Source organism: Vanellus vanellus (genome assembly GCF_965231255.1).
Source record: "Vanellus vanellus genome assembly, chromosome: 4".
Classification (NCBI taxonomy): Eukaryota; Metazoa; Chordata; class Aves; order Charadriiformes; family Charadriidae; genus Vanellus; species Vanellus vanellus.
The window spans coordinates 79,021,309-79,042,921 of NC_138909.1; the positions used below are offsets into that span (position 1 = coordinate 79,021,309).

Consider the following 21,613-nt stretch of genomic DNA (forward strand, 5'->3'; position numbering starts at 1 on the left):
CCCACCTCCCAGTATAATTTCAGTATAAACCAGAAATCAAAACTTCAGTTAATGTCCACTTCCTATGCGACGCAGGTCTTCTTAAATAACAAAGTCTAGTGACAAATGGGCTCTAACTGAAAAATTGTATTGCCTTTATAGTGCTCCACCTGTAAAAGTAGTTTCAACAGTTCCTGTAGAATGTCATTTAAAATGCAGTGTCTCATGAAATCTGTTCCCAAATATTCTTAGACTATAGGTACCCTCTAGAAGTATTTGTAAGTATCAGATTACAAATCTGGGTGAAGTCCTATTCATTAACTTGCAATTCGAATCATGGGAAAAAAAGAATACCTAACAAAAAAAGCGCTTAAAAAGGCCATGAGTGCTATTTCTTCTGCAGTCCTTCTGTACAGAGAAAAGTCTGTAAAGATTTTTCCATACAGAAAAAAGTCTAGAAGGCTTCTATAGACAGAAGAATAGTTCCTGCAGCTTACAAAGCTATATGATAGTTCTATTTCCAGTCCATCGGGTTAGCTCTGAAATGACACGCCAGGAATTTAAACAAGTTTAACCTTTGAACCACGCTGCTTTGTACCCATGAAGGAATACGCCAGGGACCATGCAGTTTGTTCTAGATTCATACCGAGTTACCAGAATTGTAATATTACCTGGTTATTACTGCAGGCTTGAAATGTATGAAATGAGGGCAAGTCATGCCCGACAAATTTGGTGGCCTTCTATGAAGGGGTTACGGTGGCAGTGGACAAGGGAAGACCAACTGATGTCATCTACTTGGATTTGTGCAAAGCGTTTGACGCCGTCCCACACCATATCCTGGTCTCTAAATTGAGACATGGATTTGACAAACGGACCACTCGGTGGATAAAGAACTGGCTGGACAGTCACACTCAAAGAGTTGCGGTCAACGGCTCGATGTCCAAGTGGAGAGCAGTGACAAGTGGTGTTCCTTAGGGGTCAGTACTGGGTCCTGTACTGTTCAACATCTTTGTTGGCGACATGGACAGTGGGGTCAACTGCACCCTCAGCAAGTTTGCCGATGACACCAAGCTGTTTGGTGAGGTAGACGCGCTGGAGGGGAGGGATGCCATCCAGAGGGGCCTGGACAGGCTGGAGAGGTGGGCCCAAGCCAATCTTATGCAGTTCAACAAGGCCAAGTGCAAGGTCCTACATCTGGGTCGGGGCAATCCCAAGCACAAATACAGGCTCAGCGAGGAATTTCTGGAGAGCAGCCCTAAGGAGAAGGACCTGGGGGTGCTGATTGACGAGAAGCTCAACATGAGCCGGCAATGTGCGATCGCAGCCCAGAAGGCCAACCATATCCTGGGCTGCATCAAAAGAAGTGTGGCCAACAGGTCAAAGGAGGTGATTCTGCCCCTCTACTCCACTCTCGTGAGACCCCACCTGGAGTACTGCATCCAGCTCTGGAGTCCCCAACAGAAGAAGGACATGGACCTGCTGGAGCGTGTCCAGAGGAGAGCCACGAGGATGATGCGAGGGCTGGAGCACCTCTCCTCTGAGGAGAGGCTGAGCGAGTTGGGGCTTCAGCCTGGAGAAGAGAAGGCTCCGGGGAGATCTTACTGCAGCCTTCCAGTCCCTAAAGGGGGCCTACAGGAGAGCTGGGGAAGGACTTTTTACTCGGGCATGTAGCGATAGGACGAGGGGGAATGGCTTTAAACTGGAAGAGGACAGGTTCAGGTTAAACATTAGGAAGAAGTTTTTCACTTTGAGGGTGGTGCAGCACTGGAACAAGTTGCCCAGAGAGGTTGTTGAGGCCCCATCCCTGGAGGTGTTCAAGGCCAGGCTGGACGTGGCCTTGGGCAACCTGGGCTGGGGGGAGGTGTCCCTGCCTACAGCAGGGGGGTTGGAACTCGATGATCTTCAAGGTCCTTTCCAACCTAAACCATTCTATGATTCTATGATTTATTTATAATTAGCAGTCATTTAAGGTTGACTTTGTATTAATAATAAAATTATGGAGCAGTACTCTATTCCATCTTCCAGGGTTCATGCAGTAGTTAATTCCACAACCCCATAAGCAACGACTAATGTTCTGTGATAAGAACTGTTCTCACCAGGTATATAAGGTGGTCGACAACTGGCCACAAACATCATGGGAGTTACAAAAGTTTCTGGCTATAAGTGATTGTGGGATTTTGGTGAGTAATTGGGAGAGATGAGAAGCTCTGCAGACCTCACTTGCGCATGAAGAAATTATTTTCAGATTTTTATGTTTTTATAGTAAAAGTTTGTTTCAGCTGTTCTGTATCTGTTTTTGAAAAGAATAAAGGAGCATGACTTTGGATCATTATTTAGTAGTGCTTTAAAAGAAAAAAACATTACTGAAGTAGAACATGAAGTAAAACCTAGTGATGCTTTTTAAAAACTGTGTAATTATTCTCATGTCTGTGTTGGAGTGCCCAGGATGGTAATCATCATAGCCTGTTTTTATAGGATTTGTCACAGAGTAACAAAGCATAATTGAACATGATAAGGAGAAACTGTCACCCCTTTTTCAAATACAGACATGTAACAGATTCATATATTTGTTTTTACAGGCTTCCTTGTATCATCACTATTCAACAGACAGAGGCCTGGACAGGCCCTCTAGGTAAGAAATACAATATAGGATTTCATAGACGCAGATTATACAGCCTGAGGGTTTTCTCTGTGACCTGAAGCCAGCAGATGTTGGCAAGAGTCAGATTTTAACTTCCACCTTGTGAGCTGTTCTGTTTCTCTTGTGAGGAAATAGAGAGATGCACGGGGAGGCTGTTTGTATTTTGATACTGAAGTGTAAACCTTACTTTTGTCTTACACGGACTTACTGTTTACGTTCAAAATAAGCCGTGCTGTGTTCTGGGTCTTCCCACTGACATCCCTGAGCTGCTGCCTCAACTGCAGCGCTCCATCATTCGACCATACTGCCTGCAGCGCTTTCCCTGCTGTGTCCCTAAGGGTGCTACCGCGTCTGGTCTCGGTCTCTTTCCCTATCTTCGCACTGAACTTCTAGTACCAAAAAGTAGTCTAAAAAAAAACTTGATGCATTTATTTCAAATAATGCATCAGGAAAATGACACAGCAATTTTATCTAGAATTTTAAAGCAATCGGGTGAAAAAGAAATTCAGCTTTTCTCTGTGAAATATGCTGTCAGATGTCCGAGACCAGTGCTTCTCCCCTTTACGTGTTTTTGATGCATTTGTTCTGGCATTGTTTAATCTATAAACCGCTGGTATACTTAAGAGCTTACTTTTTAAATTCCTGAATTCTGATCTTGGAATTAGACCGCTGCTAATACTGCTTATTTCTGTAGTTCTGCAAGTACGGCGAGTGACTACCGAAAAAGACGGAAGTCGGAACCTGCTGTAAGTCATCAGAGGGCGCACAGCGATCAGAACGCAAACAGGCCTACCCTGGGCCGTACAGATATGCAAGGCCCATATTCCACCCTTAGAAAGCCTTTAACTAGCTCGTCTCCTTCGTCTCCATCAAGAGCGAAAGGTAAGAGGAAGAGCGTATTTGCCAGCAGAAGGCTACCGAGGGTGCGTTGTACAGTCCCTTGCTAGTAAACGCAACTGTCCGCTCTTGCTCAGTGCGGAGATCTGGGAGGTCTACTCATATGAAGCAACAGTTTGCTGTTGGGCAACTAACTTCTGTATTCTTACATCTGTAATTCTTAAAATGTGTAAGTTGAAGCTGAAAAGCTGCATTTGTAACAAGGGTTTTCCAGTTTCAACTGCTTATTTTAACAACACAGACTTGACTAAATGAAGACTATGATTTGTACCACTATAGAGAAACCCATAAACTTTTATTAATTCCACTACTTTCATTAGATTATTGTGATTTTAAAACTATTTACAGAATATACAGAAAGTAAATCAAGACAAGTAGCGTTCAAGATTAAAGATGTGTTTCCAGAATAGTAGACCTTTCCAATCGATAGCTGATATGTTAGACCTTGTCAGTTATCAGGACCTAATTTAATCAAGCAAACATCCATAATCTGATTCTTGATTTTGTAAATCCTTGAAGTATTTAGTACAGCATATGCAATCTAATTAGCTTATTTTCCAAGTTACTTGCCGTTACATCACTGTTCTCTGTGTCTCTCCAGAAAAGAGATAATTGAATCAATTGTTGGGGTTGGGTTTGGGGTTTTCGGTGGTGTTTTTTAGCAAGACAAAAGGTCTCCAGTAAAACGTGATGGAAGTAATATTAAGTTATTATTATCCATTTAATTGCTGTATTTTGTAGCTATACTTTCTAATCAGCCTATACCTCTATTAGGGACTGCATAAACCTTCGTAAAAGTCAATTCCCACTGAAAAGAATGTAATATCCTGGCTGCAACAGAACGCATCACACAAAGAAAAGCAGTGAGCAATATTAAGAGTGAAGTGACAGAAAAGCAAATGTAGTTAAAAACCGGTGTTATGGTGGTAATTTAAAAAGTGGGTAAACTCACCCATTTGGTGTACCAGGCCAGGTACTGGAAAGTTGGTAAATTCCATTTATCTGCATTTACCTTTGACTACACCACCAATAATGAGCCCGTATCAAGACTTAAACAATTCCTGTGTTGGAAAATCCTTCCCTTCAGAACATCTACCACAGCTAATTAATAACTTTTGGAAGGTGACCTAGCTGTGTCACTCTGTTCTCTACCAGCATTACGAAACCTACTAGGATGTTAATTTTTCTTGGAATTAACCATTCTGTTAAAGCAGCAGCACATTATAAGCTCTTTGATCAGCATGGATTTTGAACTCAAGTGTTTCAGTTTCTGATCCAGATTCAAATTGTTCTTCTAGAAAGCAGATTGAGCTGTTTTGAAGCATGGATCCTGAACTGAATGTTGCCACTTGAGACCATTTTTGAAAGTTCAGTGCAAGTATGAGAGACCGCAGTTCCAAACGTGTCTCATAGTTACTACTAGATCTAGCACGCGCCTAAAAATATGTCGTAAAACTTGCTTGAAAACTCAGGCTTTGTTATGGAAGTCAAGCTATGGAAGTCAGCGTGTTTCTTCTACATGCTGGTTAGACTCAGTAAACTGATACATCTTCCTTTACACCTGTGTAGCAGTTCCTCGGCTGCCTTGTTCTGCCCTCCAGAAGCTGTAGAAAACACCACTCCCTTCAGTGCTATCACACAGGGGAAGAGTGGGCCACCTATGCTACCTGTCACCAACTGGGAGAAATTTCCCATTTGACCTTATATAAAGATTTATCTTTAATTACTTAAGGATATGCAGTTGTTGTGAACTCTCCGAGCATTACTCAGCTCAAAAATTCTGAACAGCTGCTTTCAGAATGCTCAGGTGGAAAAGTCAACATTTGAGTGAAGTCTGGATTCGTTGTTTGGCTTCATCTTTAAATTCTTTGCAGCTTTTATTGTCTGTTGACCTGCTTCCAAATCGACATTAATGCTTGTTTTCTTACGTTACTTTGGCGGGGGGTTGTGGAGAGGGGTAACATCTCCATAAATCATAAGGAATTCTTTTTGATGTTCAAATTATCATGAGTACGTTTTTACAGCTGGAAAATAACTTAATTATTAGCTCTGCTTCCCCAGGCTGTAGCAACCTATGTGCTGACCTAAGTTGATAGATGCGTTAATTGCTGTCTCTTTTCTAGTCTCTCTAATACTGATGTTAATTCCAACTTTCTGAATCTTTTAATTTCTGGCAATGTCTCTTTTTTACCATGCTGCTCTGTGGATTATAAAGGTGGGGATATTAGCAAAGTATATCCATCCCTTTTAAGTTATTCAGTGCACAACCACAACACCTCAAATGAATTAGATTACTGTAGCACTTACAGACAACATTTAGCTGTTCCAAACGATTCAAGAAGGGCCATCAGCTACAAGAATGGCTGGCAAATGACTCGTCAAAATGCAGAAGTCTGGAGCAGCACAGAAGAAACTGCTTCTCCAAAGAGGAAATCTCGTAGCTGTGATGATCTGTTAACAGATGATCGCGATAGCTTTCCCGATGCGCAGGCCAAGTCTGAAAGCATGGGCTCTCTGTTGTGTGAGGAGGACTCCAAAGAAGTTTGCTCAATGAACTGGGCCTCCCCATATGTTCCTGAGGGCCGTGGTAGTAGTAGGTCAAGAGTTCGTCACAGATCTGCGCATGATGCCCCAGGTTTCCTAAAAATGTACAAAAAGATGCACCGCATCAATCGCAAGGACTTGATGAATTCTGAGGTGATTTGTTCTGTGAAGTCCAGAATACTGCAGTATGAAAAAGAACAGCACAAAGGTATTCTTCAAGGCTGGAGAGAGTCTTCTACTGAAGAGGTGCCCCGAGACATGGTACCAACCAGAATATCTGAATTTGAAAAATTAATTCAGAAGTCAAAATCAATGCCGAACCTAGGCGATGAAATGTTGTCAACCGTTACACTACAGCCTCCTAAAAACGGCTTATGTCCAAAGAGGCGATTTTCTATCGAATCCTTGCTGGAAGAAGAAAACCAAGGCAGACATCCCTCTCAGGTACAACGGAGCTACAAGTCTAAAACCCTGGTGCCAATTCATATTGAAGTGACCAGTGATGAGCCACAACGATCGCATATGGATTTTTCAGACAGCGATCAAGATGGAGTGGTTTCGGACCTCAGTGACTTTATCCAGATAGAGGGTTCATCCTTTTGTAGTGAAAGTGACTTTGACCACTTTTCCTTCACGTCATCCGAAAGCTTTTACGGCTCAGGCCATCACCACCACCACCACCACCACCACCACCGGCATCTCATCAGCTCCTGCAAAGGGCGATGCCCAGCATCCTACACCCGCTTCACCACCATGCTAAAACACGAAAGGGCTAAACAAGAAACCGCTGAAGATCCGAGGAGACAGGAAGCAGAATCTGGCCTCTCTAAGATAGCATTCCTAGTCAGCCCAGTGCCTTTCCGGAGGAAAAAAAGTGCAGCTCCTAAAAAACAAACTGAAAAGAAAAAATGCAAGTCGTCGGTATTTGAAGCACTAGATTCTGCACTTAAAGACATCTGTGACCAAATCAAAGCTGAAAAAAGAAGGGGAAGCTTGCCCGACAACAGTATATTACACAGACTTATTACTGAGCTGCTTCCAGACATTCCAGAAAGGAATTCATCTCTCAAAGCTCTGAAAAAGAGTCCCATGCACCAGCCTTTTCATCCACTGCCTCAAGATGGTGCTATCCATTGCCCACTGTACCAGAATGATTGTGGAAGATTACCTCTTAGTGCCTCTTTTCCAGACATGGACGCAACTAACAACAATGATAGTGCACTGTGTTTCCAAGGTGGATTACCTTTCTTCCTCTGTCCTTGTGGTTCACTTATCCAACCTTACTCCCTGTATTTCCCGCCCTTTCTCATTCCATTTTTATTTGTGTCGTCTATAAGAAGCTTTCATCCCACAAAATTCTTAATGAAGGATGTCATTTTTGCATAGGTGGTGAGGATAGATAAATTTGCTGTCTATTCACAAAGTAATCTGGACAACTGGAGTAACGGTGTATTTCAACGAATAGATTCTTAGTGCTATAAATTACAACGGTGTTATTAAATTAAGCAATGTGGGTTTTTTCTCCAAAAGACCTTACAGAAAGTGAATGCCTGCATCGTAAGATGGTGGTCAAACAAAAAACAATGTGCAGACAACCCTTCCTTTATTATTTTGAAAAAAACAACCTGCAGCTAAAACATGTTGTACTGTGTAGTTTTGTTACATGGAAGTGATAAAAATGCTGTTAATTCCGTCAGTAGCATAGAAAGTTGGTTCTGTTTTCTTATGAAAATACACTAATTCCACTGCTTTATATTACTTTTTGTGAATAGACCTTAAGGTCATTTTAGGAAGTTTCCATTTCCACTGTTCAAACAATACAATTGCCAATTTCTGTGGCAGCAAAACTAGTTCTTCTCATAGAACATTCATATATCATGAAGAGAAATTGAGAACTATCCTATCCTCTTAGAAGGATTCACCATAATCAAAACTTGAATGAAACTGTCAGGGTCACTAACTTTTTAAAACGTCTGTCTTGACAGTGATCTGGTTTTAAAGTTACTACTTTACTTTCAGTTGTTCATTGCTCTGCTTCTCTTTTTCTCAAAAAAAAAAATTGCCTGTGCTTAAAACATTTTTAAAGTTTAACCTTTCAATATTAAAAGAAGCAAACTAGATTCATAGCGGGAATGCAGAAAGGTGTATCCCAGATGATTTAGATTAAAGTTTTTGGCAAGTCTGTCGTTTATTTCTCTTTTTAAATGGTAACGTTTCTGGGTTAAACAATTCTGCTTCTAGACATACAGTCCTCTGACAGAGCATCCTTGAGAATTTAATGACATTACAAAGCTATTATTGAAATCACAAATGGATGTAAGAAAAAATGTCCTTAATATATCAATTATGCAATATTTGATTAGACTCATCTTACTTATCTTTAATCTCACAACTTTTTCTGGAATTTTTGCAAGTACCACACTAGTAAATATGTATTTCAAGAATCATAGAATCGTTATGGTTGGAAGACATCTTTAAGATCATCAAGTCCAACCGTTAACCTAACGCTGCCGAGTTACCACTAAACCATGTCCTTCAGCACTACATCAGAGTTGAAGCTGTTACCATCTCTTCATAACTAGTTAAAAAAGACATATTGAGAACAGAGAATTTGGTAAAAAAACAGCTACAAAATGCAGTTCAGAATTGAATTAGTCATACCTGAGGCCTGATCATGATTAACTCTGGCAGGCAGCACGACGCGATGAGACTGAAGTTGTTGGACATTGCGCTGGTCGCATATCGCAGTTGCTAAATGAGAATTTTCCAGTCCTTGAAAATAAGGAAATCCACAGTGCAGAGTAAACATGGATTCCTAATAGCTTCTGCAGCTACGAAGGAGCCTGGCATGAGGAAAGCGGTATGCTCTGTCAACATGAATATCCTTAAAGTAGCGTGGAGAATTAGTACGGCAGAATGTTCCATTGACTTCCATCAGCAGCAGTCATGGCTGAGCTCTACTTCTAATGAAGGTTCGTGTTTTGTTGGATCTGTGTGTGCCTCTTACAGCCCCCATCCACACAGAGACCCCAAGGTCATAGCAAAAAACACCGAGAACTACCAATATTGCCTGCATAAGGAGCTGTGTAGAAATAACAGAAATGGTTCTTCATAAAGCTGCTGCGTTTTAAATCCTTCCCTCCCACGTCCTTCTCTTTCTGCTACAGTATAAAGAAAAATCAATAGATGTGTTTGGAGGCATTATATCTTTAGGTTTATGCAGTGAGCATACATCCTCATTCACAGACACGTGCCATATCAGGAAAGCTGTCCAGAATTGGGACTGTGATACACTTGTTGGTGATGCCACCAATGACATAAATAATACAATTATATCTTTTTCTGCCTCCACTGTCTTTATCAATAGATTAGCCAACACCCCACTGGAGATCATTTACACCTTTTTTTTCTACGTGTACTTTCTTAGAAATGTACGTGTGAATGAAGTCAAAGGAAGACACACATCAGTCATATGTCTCCACTGGCAGGTGTCACTGTGGCAGTAGGAGGCTAAAATAGTAAATCTCAGAAGTCAAGAGGCAGTTCATGTCATCCTCCAGTCTGAAATAATTCCGTTATATTTTCATTTCACATTGGCAACTTGCAGAGCTATAAAGAATGTAGGATTTTGATTTGATTTTTATTAAAACATGGAAAGATGTATGAACCAGCCTATAATGTGCTATCCTGTAATAAACATTGCTAAACTGTGCTTTAGAGAAAATCTGCCACATAGATTGGTGAGTAATGATTTGTACTCCATCTCTTAAAACGGAGTTGTTTTTATGAAATAACATCCTTTTAAATTCCCTTGTGCTGCCTAACAAGTGCCCGTGGTAAAGTAGAAATGCATCTTAGATCACTTAGGAGGAAACCATTTTTGTTCATTATTTTCTCATTGAAGCATGCTTAAATCATGTTTTGTGCATGTAATTATGTGTTTATATTGTTGGCATTCCGAAACAGTTTATTGCAACCTGATGAAGTCCCGGTACTGCTGTCATGTCTTCCATTTTCCATTTGGTCCAGTAGGGTTGCACCCCTTCGTACAGTGAGGCATAATTTTGCTCTCTCGATCCTTTATCATATGTTCTTCTGCTGTGGACCAGCGGACAGCTTTTGTCTTTGCTTGAGAGTCAGTATCTTCTTTTTCTTTAAAGGTGCACTTTAGCCATCGTATCCTGTGCTTTTCTTTCTATTAAAAGTAAAATAATAGATTTCAATACCTCTTCATCCCCCTAAATGAAACCAAGCAGCATCACAGATTTGAATGGCTTTGTTTAATTTACCATAGTTTCACATAATTTCTGTTTTCAGTAGACCAGGAGTCTCCTGGAAGCTATTCTTCTGCTTTCACTGATGTGGGACGATGTACTCCAAGGGAGAGAAGAGGAACTACGGACAAAGAGGTAGTGAAACAACAATAAATAATGCAGCAATATCCATATGGAAAATTGGTGACAAATCTGAGACAAGATTTGTGTTGGCTTTAAGACACTAATGATATAGACCAAAGGAACAGTAATTTCTCATCGTATCAGATGGGACAGCATCCTCCTTTTCCATTAAGGAGATTGGTACTTCAAGAAATTAAAAGCATATAAAGCCTTGTCAGATTATCTACATCTTCTATCTTTGTTTAAATAGATATGGACATAAGTTTACTAGTCATTGATAGGCTCTGTCAAAGTTGACCGGAGTGGGCGTTCGGGACAGAGAAGAATAGCAGATGTGACTGGGGAAAGGTTCTTTTGAGAACCGGAGCGTTACACAAAGAAACTACCCCAGTAGTTTCAAAACTGATACAAAGAACATCTGTATTTCACCATTATTTTTGTTTAGAAAAAGCAAAAAACCCGCTGTATGATAGGCAAAACCACTTATCCTAAAAGCGATCTGTAATGTCTGTAACAGTTGGTGACTGTAAGTATATGCTGATTGCTTATATTAATGCTGTGGAAGAGGAAATGGAAGCAGGCATACAACCTTTAAAGTAACACAAACTATCACTGAAAAAAATACACAAAAAAAAAGGAGTATCTCATTCACTATCTTAAGTTGTCCAGATCTAGAACTATAAACACTCTCCAAACAGGCTTCGGGGATTTTATTCAATCATAAAGTAACTAGATTTATATTAACCAACATCTAAAGACCATAGATTGTTAACATTTTCCATTGATTTTTATTAAAATATTGCACAAAATAATGGCAGCATCAGAGATTACCATATTTTAATTGCTAATATTTAAGTTTTTGCTCTGGGCCATCTACCTTGTTAAATGGTGGTACAGGCTAGAACCGGGTAGAGGATCTGAATTCAGATCCACTTGCACCCCGCTGGCATGGTTATATTGCCACAGTTCGATTAAGAGTCTGATTTCAAAATAAGGCAGCTCACTACAAAATAAAGGTTAAAAAACTTCCAGGAGCCATATTGTGTCTTCCTTTTGCAGAATTCTGTGACATCGAAGGTCATCTTTCAATTTGAAAAGATGTAAAGTACTTAGGCTACAAGCCATTCTTAAGAGCGCTGTAATTTAAAAAGAGGAAAGAAGAAAGGCTCCTCTATTTCCAGTATGTTTTGTACATTTTAAAGTGTTTTGTATTTAATCAGCTCCACTGTTCTTTTAATGTTATCCCCCTTCTTCAGTTACTTGCTTTAGTGGTTACAGCACCAGCTGTACCAAAATCAGGAAAGAGTGAAAAGGTCTTAGCTACAGTTGAAGATATAGATCTCCCCTCCTGTCTAAAAGACTGTTTTTAACAGCAGCAGAGAACAGAAAAATGCTTTTATATTTAGGCCATCTTATTTCAAGAGCTGTAATGGAAAATTGCATTAGTATTGCGAAACGCAAGTTGACAGGATCCCTGTAATAACTTTGGGGCCTTTTTTATTATAGCAAAGACAGTGCTGTAGGTAGGCTAAATTTGCTAGCCTTTAGATGACAAGAAGAGCGAGAACCCAGTTGAGAACATCTGGCCTGGAAGAAAGGTAAAACGCAGAAGTTACAAGTGTCCCTTTTTATTCCTCTTATAAAAAGACATACACCCTTACATCATCACAAACAGCACCTCTCAGAAGTAGTGTAATCAGCTCATTCTTGTCACCAGTATATCCCAGAGAGAGATTTTTTTAAAATGTGGCGATCTCACGTGCGCAAGTACTTGCAGAGAAAGTCTAAATGGCTTTGCCAAATATCCTCACGGGATACTGCTGATCACTTCTTGCACCTCCCTCTGAAGCACCTAGCGCTGGTTGTCCACCCGGGGCAGACACGAGATGAGTGAGGCTCCTGGGTCAGATCACAGTTCGTGTTTTCAGCACGGCTTTGAAAACGGTGACAGTATAGGTGTCAGCCACACAGGTGAGCAGAGGTAGGGATGGTTTGCAGTTTTATTTCTGAAACAATCTTGAGTTTACAGATACTTGGCGGTACAACTTGATAAATACATGAAAGGAACGATATGATGTGATTGCCTGTGATAGCAAGAGAGCTACACAGATGATTCGGGAGATCACTTCCAGTCCTCCAGTGTTTCTCAGTTTTTCTTCAGACTATGAATGGGATTATAGAAATTTAAAATATTCCCAACCTTTTCCAGCTCTCAGAGTAGTTTTTCCTTTCTATATACATATATAAAATGTGATGCATTATTTGCAGTTGAAATTAGCCTAAAAATAACAAGTTTAACAGATGCATCTAAAGTATTAGAGAATATTAAGCATGTGCACTTCCATTGTGCCTACATGTCTAGTTGCCTATGAGTCAAATTGGCATTCAGATAACTTTTTTTTTACTTTTGTAGTCCTCATAAACCTAAAATTGCAAATTAGTCTGTATTAAAATTTAGCTGCTATTTCTATTTTTAAAACACTAAGTCCCAAACACCCAACTGCCTTAAGAAAGGAAGCTATGTATTTAATTGCCTATTACTAAAAGAACCCCCGTAAGGCACATGTCCTTTTCTTTTTGGATCCTGGTCATCTTTTTAAAAGCTGAAACACGTTTACCATATGTAGTAATACTACCTGAATGTATTAATCCCTTCGCCTGTTTTTCAGAAACTGCCAGCTAGAGCTGTATATGACTTTAAAGCTCAGACTTCTAAGTAAGTACCAGACTTTTGTTCGTTTAAGAATTCATAATTCAAGAAAACTCCTTCTAGCGCTTGTGGCGGCTAACTGCTGTTCTAGCCGGTTTCAAAGGCAAATGCCGTGGAAGCAGAGGACCCCGCTTGCTGTCACGGTAGTCTCTGCATTAGCAAACTGTGAGAAGTTATTTAGTAATAGAAATGTCTTAAATTATTATATTCTCCATTGCATTCGTTTGAACACACGAATGGCTGTGCATCTTCAGCCTTCTAGAGCACAGGTCCTGAGGGTCACCCACAGAACGCTCTTTGTTTGTAGTGAATTGTGTTTAGGTTCCGCAAGGTACAGTGCTTAAAATACTGTCAAATACCCCCGAGATGTCTGTCATAAAATCATCATCTAAACAGGTGATCCAGAAGACATCATACTTTTATGCAGACCCTATCCTAAGTGCTGTGGTGATAAGTAGCAATACTGCCTTGGAATCACAGTGTAAATGTGATTTACATGTCATTTACAGATAGGACCCGGGATTCATAAATGGGAATTGTTTTATTTTATATGGTATAATCAACTGGTAAATGTGCCACAGCTGTGAGACTTTTCCTTCAAATGTTTGGTCGCTACATTCTGTTGCAGTTCCGAACTGTAAAGATCTCAGAAACTATGCAGTTAGAAGAGTTAAATGTAAAGGTGTGATCTTCTGATCTAAATAAATTTGTTCCAGAGAGCTGTCCTTTAAGAAAGGAGATACTGTCTATATCCTCAGGAAAATTGATCAAAACTGGTATGAGGGTGAGCACCATGGAAGAGTTGGAATATTCCCAATTTCCTATGTCGAGGTTTGTTCTGTTTTAATTCCTTGAATTAGTTTGTGTAATGGGTCCGCACACTGCATGGGAATGATGAAAATCTGAGGTTTTTTTCTTTTTCCTTAGAAACTTTCTCCCCCAGAAAAAGCACAGCCTGCCAGGCCACCTCCCCCTGCACAGATCGGAGAGATTGGAGAAGCTATTGCCAAATACAACTTCAGCGCAGACACAAATGTGGAGTTATCGCTTAGAAAGGTACAGTTTATCTTTATCAAAATACCATTATAGAGTCTACTGCTGCACAGAATTAATGTATAGGTACATACCGTGCTTTGGTGCGCTCTGCATTCACTATTCGCGATGCACAAAGCAATGCAATGGTAGGAAACTACTAACATAGCAGCTCGTTGGCTTGCAGTCTTTCACAGCTACCTGCAAATAGTTTAAATATGTTGCGCATGTAAGCTGGATTGGGGTAAATTAGCATATGCAAACAACGGCTAACTGCCCACCTAAATTTCTAGTTTTGACTTCAATTATCCATTGCTTTTTTAAATAATTATTTCTTGATGTCACAGTTATCATGGTAAGGGGTTTAATATAGAAGAAATAGAAGAATACAGAGAATAGAAAACAGAAAAAAAGCTCAGAGATATTTTTGTGAATGTAGCAGTTCTTCCAAATATTTCATTTAATAACAGTCTGCTTTTTATAATATTCTTTTATCTTTTCTATGTACATCCCGGTGGTTATGCTTTATTGCACATGAGCAAAAGAAATGTTTAATTTCTGAGGTTTCTGAGACACTGGAATATTACCACGATAGAGAAGCATTATTATTGTAGGCGTTACATAGTTAGTTGTAAGTAGTATATACTTTTTATCCCCTAGAAAGTAGTTCTCTCTCTTTTTTTAAGAATTAGAGTTCATAGAAGTTATTCAGTGGTTTGGGTTTTTTTTTTTAAATAAGAGTAAAGATACAGTTTTAGATGCTGACCTAAAGCCTCATCCAGCACAACTGAAGATAACGGGCGTTTTTCCATTCATTTGACATTGGTAAACGTCAAAGAGGTCTAAAAGAAAATCAGGAATAGGAACTTAAGAAAGCGTTGGGGGTAGTTTGACAATTTATTTCTTTTTCAGATTCTCTTTTGTGCTTATTGCCATGGTTGTAATCTCGACAGCCCGGTTTGGGTTTGTTTTTAAAAGTTAACTTGCACTGGTTTTCTTTTGTTCCATCCCACTAAAGATAATTTTAGGGTACTCCACAAATCCACTACAGAAACAAAATTACAGAAATCCAAGAGAATGTAAAACTAATAGGGAAGGATTTATTACAGAAAGACACGTGGTAAAAAAGCACATCATGTAAAACAGCAGAGGCGGTAGCTCATGAAGTTTCACTACAGAGAAAAGTTTGAATAGAAAGTTGGTATTTTCGATTTCAGTTGCTAAGCTCTCTAAAAATAGCAAGTGAGCAACTGCACATCTTTTTTACACAGGAAAAGCACTTCTTTCTCTCATCTTTCCCCTGAACTCATTTTTTCACTTTCACTTACTTCAGTTTTACTGATAATGAAGCACTTGCATGGATTTCATCGTTTAACTTTTATCACTTTTAAGGAAAAATGGGCATAGCAGTCACTTTGCATATCACAGTTAGGCTGTTAGCTAGTACTTTGGCCAACGATTAAACCAGGTTGTGTTACAAAGAAAAGTTTAAATGTTAATCCCCCAACCAAGAGTAGGAGACTACACGAGATTCCCCTCTGATAAAAGATTAGCATTTCCAGTCCGTGACTAGCCCCCAGTTTGGCTGGAATGGTAGTTGCATACGCGGTTATTGTAAATGGGAGAAGTGTCAAAGTGGAGACCAATGGGAAACAGCACTGCAGGGAAAATAATACTGTGTGCTGAAATAGTATCTGCTATTCAAAAAATTAACTTGCAGTGTATCTGCTGATAACTCATTTTCATAATGCATTTCAGGGAGACAGAGTAATTCTTCTGAAGCGAGTTGATCAAAACTGGTATGAAGGTAAAATACCAGGAACCAACAGACAAGGCATCTTCCCTGTTTCCTATGTAGAAGTCATCAAAAAGAATGCATCAAAAAGTCTTGATGACTACCCCGATCCTCCGATACCCCAAAGCTATTCTAGTGACAGAATACACCATTTAAGTTCAACTAAGGTAAGGATTTTTTTCTCTTTGCTATCACCCCTAGAGTGGGTTTCGAAGGACTTGTAATTTTTTTTGTTAACATAAGATAATACATAATCTATGCATTAAGTACACGTCATTTTCTTTCCTGCATAGGTAGAATTGCATTACTAACTTTTTTTTTAAGTATTTTAACAGCCAAGTGTGTGTCTTACATTCTGCCAGGATTTTTGCTCTTTTCTTCATTAGCTAATTACATTATTGAGAGTAGGGCCAGGCAAAATTTGGGCAGAAAAATCAAGCTGACAGAACAAAATTTATTTGAGAGTCTTAGACAGAATTGGAGCATTAAGGATATGTCTATCAGACTTTTCATAGTGCAGTGTGAAGACATTCCCATAACAGCTATCCTAAAAGCCTGCAGGCCCATAGGCCCGCAAAGGGCAAGAGAGAGCAGTTTGTGTGGGGACACGGCTTGCCAAGACCACTTCTGTGACTTTCAAAGTAAAGGAGAACAGCTAAGGAATGATTTGTACTATAACCCTCCTCCTTTTGCCATTCACTCTCTATAAGGAGGCTGTTGGTACGATAGGTTCTTTCGAGGGGTATGACAACAGTGACAGTATTGTTTCATTTAGTAGTGAGGCAAATGTATCGCATTGTCAACGAGCTTGGATCCAGACCTTCAGAGTTGGAATTTTTCACAACAGTTGTCTGTTGTAGGTTCTGAATTCTTTTGCTTCTTAGTCTATATAACCACCACAAACCATACTAGACGATGTTGCAGAAAGATTCCTGTATTCCGGTTTATCATTCACTCCTGAGATTTCACAGTCACCTGTGTGGGGAACATAACCCCTTTGGCAATGATAGAAACTAAGAAAGTTTCTGTTTGGAAACTGTGATTAACATTAATGTATTATCGATGATTTTGAACACTCAAGATGGAAACTTTTCTAAATCTTCCTCTTTACCTTTGTTGTTTATCTCTTCAGCAGGGGCGGTGGGTTTTGTGTGTCATTATAAACTTCTTATCCTGCTAGAGATTACTCTGTCTGTTTCTGTTGGGTTTGCCCCCTTTTCCACTTTCATATACTTGCATACTCGTGCTCATTTAGATGCTTCAGCTTTGAGATAAGTTCCACGTTTATTTGCAGCTTTGAGGACAGCTACCAAAAGATGCCACTTACAGACAGCGGTGGCCTCTGAAAATACTGCTTACAACTAAGCAGTATTAGCGGGTTTGGGATAGTTGCTAGAACAGGTCGTGGCTGGTTTTGCAGAAGGTGTCACAACAGAGAACTAGCTCCTCTCTTCCATTCCAACCGAACTGTTGAATTGAAGTAGCGTCAAATTCTGTAGCTGCAGACTGAGGTATTGATAAGATAAGACCCCTTATTATTACAGGAATCCAGAGGTTCCTGAAGGCAAGTCAAGAGTATGAGGCAACTTATACGCTCCATATTACGGAGCTGCCTCTCTGTATTTGGAGGTGCCCCTCTCCCCGTTTTCGATGGGGAAGGTTTGTCTCTAAGGCATCCTGCGGCTAAAGCTGGTGTCTGTGTAACCCCTTGCTGGGCACAGGTGATGCTTCAGACCATTTACATTCAGATTATAAAACTGTCCTGCCACTATTAAGTTAGTTATTATTAAATTACTTCTGTAGGGAGGGAAGTGGAAGAAGCCTTCCTTGTAACACAGAAAACTTTTGCAACCATCTGATTCAAGCATAAGTCAAAAAAAAAAAAAAAAAAAAAACAAAAACCCAAGCCTCTACTGACCCTCTCAAACAGACGTCTTGTTTTTGAATTCAACTGCATTCAGAAACGGCAATACCGTTTAAGAAGACATGTTGTTCCTGACTACCTAGAAGGACTTTACCAGTCATGAAGGTGTTCTGGAGTTTATCGCAATTACTGATACCACTTTTCCTATGCCTTTGGAGCTTTTTAGCACGTATCGCTCCCTGTTGCTAGAACAGTTGGGCTAAACTCCTCTGGCCTAATGGCACTAGAAATAAATAAGCAATACAAGTCGGGAGCAAGCTTTACTCTCCTTAACTTGGCCTAGACCATCGATATCTTCAGCTCTAGTGCAGCCTGTAGCCACCGGAACCTAAAAACGGCAATATCTCCTCGGTAGTATTACTAACCTTAAAAGCACAGGTTGTAAGCCCTTGTTCAAGGGGAAAGACGAGGGGAAGAGATTGAGTATTGCTTGTAACAGCCCAGCTCTGTTTTAGCAGACTGCATTGTATCAGTCTATACTGTTTACTTTGGTACAGAAGACTCTGTAACAAGGGTTTGTCTAACTGTAAAATACAGCTATTTGCCTCAAGAAAACTCACGCAGAAGGTAAGTAAATTAACCTTCCTATGCTGCGACATTAATTTAGCCTTTTGAAACTATTTTACTCTTCTAGAGTAATATTTAAAGTCTAAAGTAGTCCGGATAACTTAAAGAGATGTACATCTAATTATTCTGGATAATTCTAGCAATGAGATCAAAATATTTTTCATTCAGTTTTAATTTTGAGGATTCCTAGTAACAAAAATACATTTTCAGTATTTACTGAAGCAATGGATATCTACTGATGCTGTGTACGTATGACTCACCAGTCTCTCATTCTTACAAAAGGACGTTTCTTTTACCAGAAGGATACTTCAATCAATATTGTGTAACGGTACTCAAAATATACTGCTGTGTACTGTGCTCTCACTATTTTAAAAGCATTGTTGACTGCCTGCCTTTCACAAATGTTGGTGTCACTTTGAACTAATAGGGTTGTTTAAAAAAAAATAAAATGCATTCTGTAGCCGCTCATGCCTTAATAAAAGTATGCAATGTATTAAAGATGTTTCTTAAACATTTCCTCGGAAGTACTGAGAAAAAGTAGAGGTATTAACATTAGGATAATTAGAAATCACCTCAGTTGCTATAGTTTTAAAGAAATACTCAATGACACCTGAAGTGTACTTCTGAAAATGCTGTTCTCAAAATAACAGTAATGGTTCGGGGAAAAATACATTAATATTAATTGTATGATTTAATAACCTGTGACAGGCTCACTGTCAGAGCGCCATAAGTAACATAAGTTTAGCAGATCAAATGCAGGTCGCCTTCATGAATGTAATGATTCAGATCTGTCTTCATGTTTGACATTTAAGCCCCAAGCCAGAACCTGATACAGTTTCATTTTTCAAATGTCTTTCCTGCTGTTCCGATTCATGTAGTAATGATTTCAGACCCCCGTGCTCACTGAAATGATACCCTATAATCCAGATGATGGCACAGGCTTTTCTCTTGTCCAGTCTACTCATATCCTAGTTCTCTGTCATGCTTATTTATTTACTTAAATTCCCATGTTTTTCTGTTTTTGAAGTTGCCTTCCCAAGCGCTGTCCCCACTTTCCAGACACCTTTCCTCCTCTTGGTCTCACATTGATCAAAAGATTCTCCACGCTGCCACTAGTGACCACTTTTCAAGGACTGTTGGTTTGTCACCTTCAAGCGCGTGCACCTTACCTCCACCACCATTTCCAGACAGTTTTCTTTGTGACTTAGAAGAACTCGATTCTTTGGCACTAACAACATCCCAATCTGTAGCAATCTCCCCGGGTAATAGCATTCACCGAGTTAAGGACGATCACTTTATTCCAAGTACAGAGGTCTCTCTCAGCTCTTCTACAGCCCTTCCCCTGTCCTTTCTTGTACCTCCCTCTGTCTCATCTTCAGCCAGCTCATCGCATGACATAGTATGTAAGCATACCAGTAACAATACCAACCCAGGAAAAGATAAAGACTTGAGAGGTATACTTGACTCTCTGGTTATCGAAGTACCTAGAGACTTGGCAGACGCTACAGGAGAAGGTGAACATGTTGGCGCTATCAGTAACATCCCTTCACCACATGAAGGTGGCTCCGGCTCCAGAGCGTTAGCTGCAACTGCTGAAAACGAAGAGGAAAACTCTGTTGCAGATCTGTCAGTTCATATAGGGGATGAGGCAAAGGCTCCAGAATCAGATTTCTACGAAGGAGCACAAGACACAACAGAAGAACTGACAAGACTCTATATAGAGGAGGATCTGGGACATGACAATTTAGAATTCCCAATAACAAGTGGAGGAGACTCCATGGTATGTTATGAAGGATGCACTTCACCGAATATTGATAAGGTATTTTAATTTGTGCACACAGATTTATACTATTGCATTGGATAAAAATTGCCAGTGTTAGGGGACAGTCCCTTCTCAGAAGTACACCACGGTAAGTTCTGTGGTGTATCAGCTCTGCTGGTCCTTCCCCCTCTGTCCTTGTTAGCTGCCATCGAGCTTCTGACGCGAAAAGCCAGTGAAGCACTTTCCTCACTGGCCCATTATGTTTTTGAGCCAGAGGCCCCAGCGAGGCAACGCTGTCAGGAGCCTTCAGAGGGAGCGACATGCCTCCTGCAGAGGCTCAGCGGTTTGCGCTTCGCACGTGTCACTCCACCGGCCCATGTATTTATAGTAGACTCTGTTACGAGAATGTGACTAATAATAACAGATCAGATTTATGTTTGGCAGTTAAACAAATGCTTCCCCCTAAAGCCCTCCCCAGTTCCTCTTTGGGACAGCGCAACACGGGACTATCCCAAATGTCTGCCGGCCATTAAGTGCCACAATATGGCTGCGGCGTTTGTGTGGTTTCTGAGCAAAGTTTTAGAACAGATTCCTTCTGTCCAGCACTTATTTCAACAGACTGTTCAGGCAGTTGCTTTGGCTGGCGCATGCAAACCAGATAGTTAGGACAATATGTTTTAGGCCAAATGTAAAACTAGTTAATTAGAAGGATTTTGCAAGCTGCCTCTACCCCTACTTAACCTGAAAAACACAGGAGAGAACCATAAGAATAGAGGTGAAATCCACAGCCACAAATGGCAACTTGTTTTAATTTCTGAGGGAAGAATTTCTTCCAGAAAAGTAGACTAATAATAAAATTAGCATCACATTTCTAACTGTTCAGGTTAGTTACGTGACTCCTTCTTGAGCATTTTATGTCCTTTACAGCTGCTTTTCTAGCACAATTACTTCTCATTTTTCTTAAACGCTTAAGCCAGTTCTGCTTTCTGCGGGAACAGCGGGAGACTCTGCTCCTCCTTCCCACCTTTCTTCTAACCTTCCATTTCACTCTGCCGCGGCACCAACTTCTCGCTCTCTTCCTACAACATCCCCATCTACTGCTTCTCCCTCCCCTCCTCCCCTTCCTAAGCCCCTACAGCAGCAGGAGAAAGACTCACCAAAGGTAAAGGTAACCGCACCTCTTGAGTACCGAGTTGCAAATCTTCACCTATGTTCAATAACGGCAAGGCTAACACCGTGTTTGATCTTTTCAGATGTATCGTTTGCTTTACTAATATTAAATAACATAGCACGTGGAGTATTAAGATAGGCCTTCTTCAAATGAAACACAAGGGTGAAGCTATAACCATTGTGATACATTGCAAT

At 40.2% G+C, this 21,613-nt stretch overlaps 1 protein-coding gene across 9 annotated transcripts in view; it reads left to right on the plus strand.

Annotated features, from left to right (window-relative positions):
- SORBS2 (sorbin and SH3 domain containing 2) overlaps positions 1 to 21,613 on the plus strand; it is a gene marked incomplete at its 5' end in the record, with an annotated part of 110,571 nt that overhangs the window by 76,387 nt on the left and 12,571 nt on the right. For all 9 annotated transcript variants that reach the window (XM_082482010.1, XM_082482015.1, XM_082482011.1 and 6 more), the window contains 8 exons: positions 2,559 to 2,611; positions 3,315 to 3,502; positions 5,733 to 7,295; positions 10,382 to 10,470; positions 13,128 to 13,174; positions 13,885 to 13,999; positions 14,096 to 14,224; positions 15,959 to 16,162. In XM_082482010.1, coding sequence (XP_082338136.1) covers positions 2,559 to 2,611; positions 3,315 to 3,502; positions 5,733 to 7,295; positions 10,382 to 10,470; positions 13,128 to 13,174; positions 13,885 to 13,999; positions 14,096 to 14,224; positions 15,959 to 16,162 — 2,388 coding nt within the window. The remainder of the gene's footprint in view (positions 1 to 2,558; positions 2,612 to 3,314; positions 3,503 to 5,732; positions 7,296 to 10,381; positions 10,471 to 13,127; positions 13,175 to 13,884; positions 14,000 to 14,095; positions 14,225 to 15,958; positions 16,163 to 21,613) is intronic.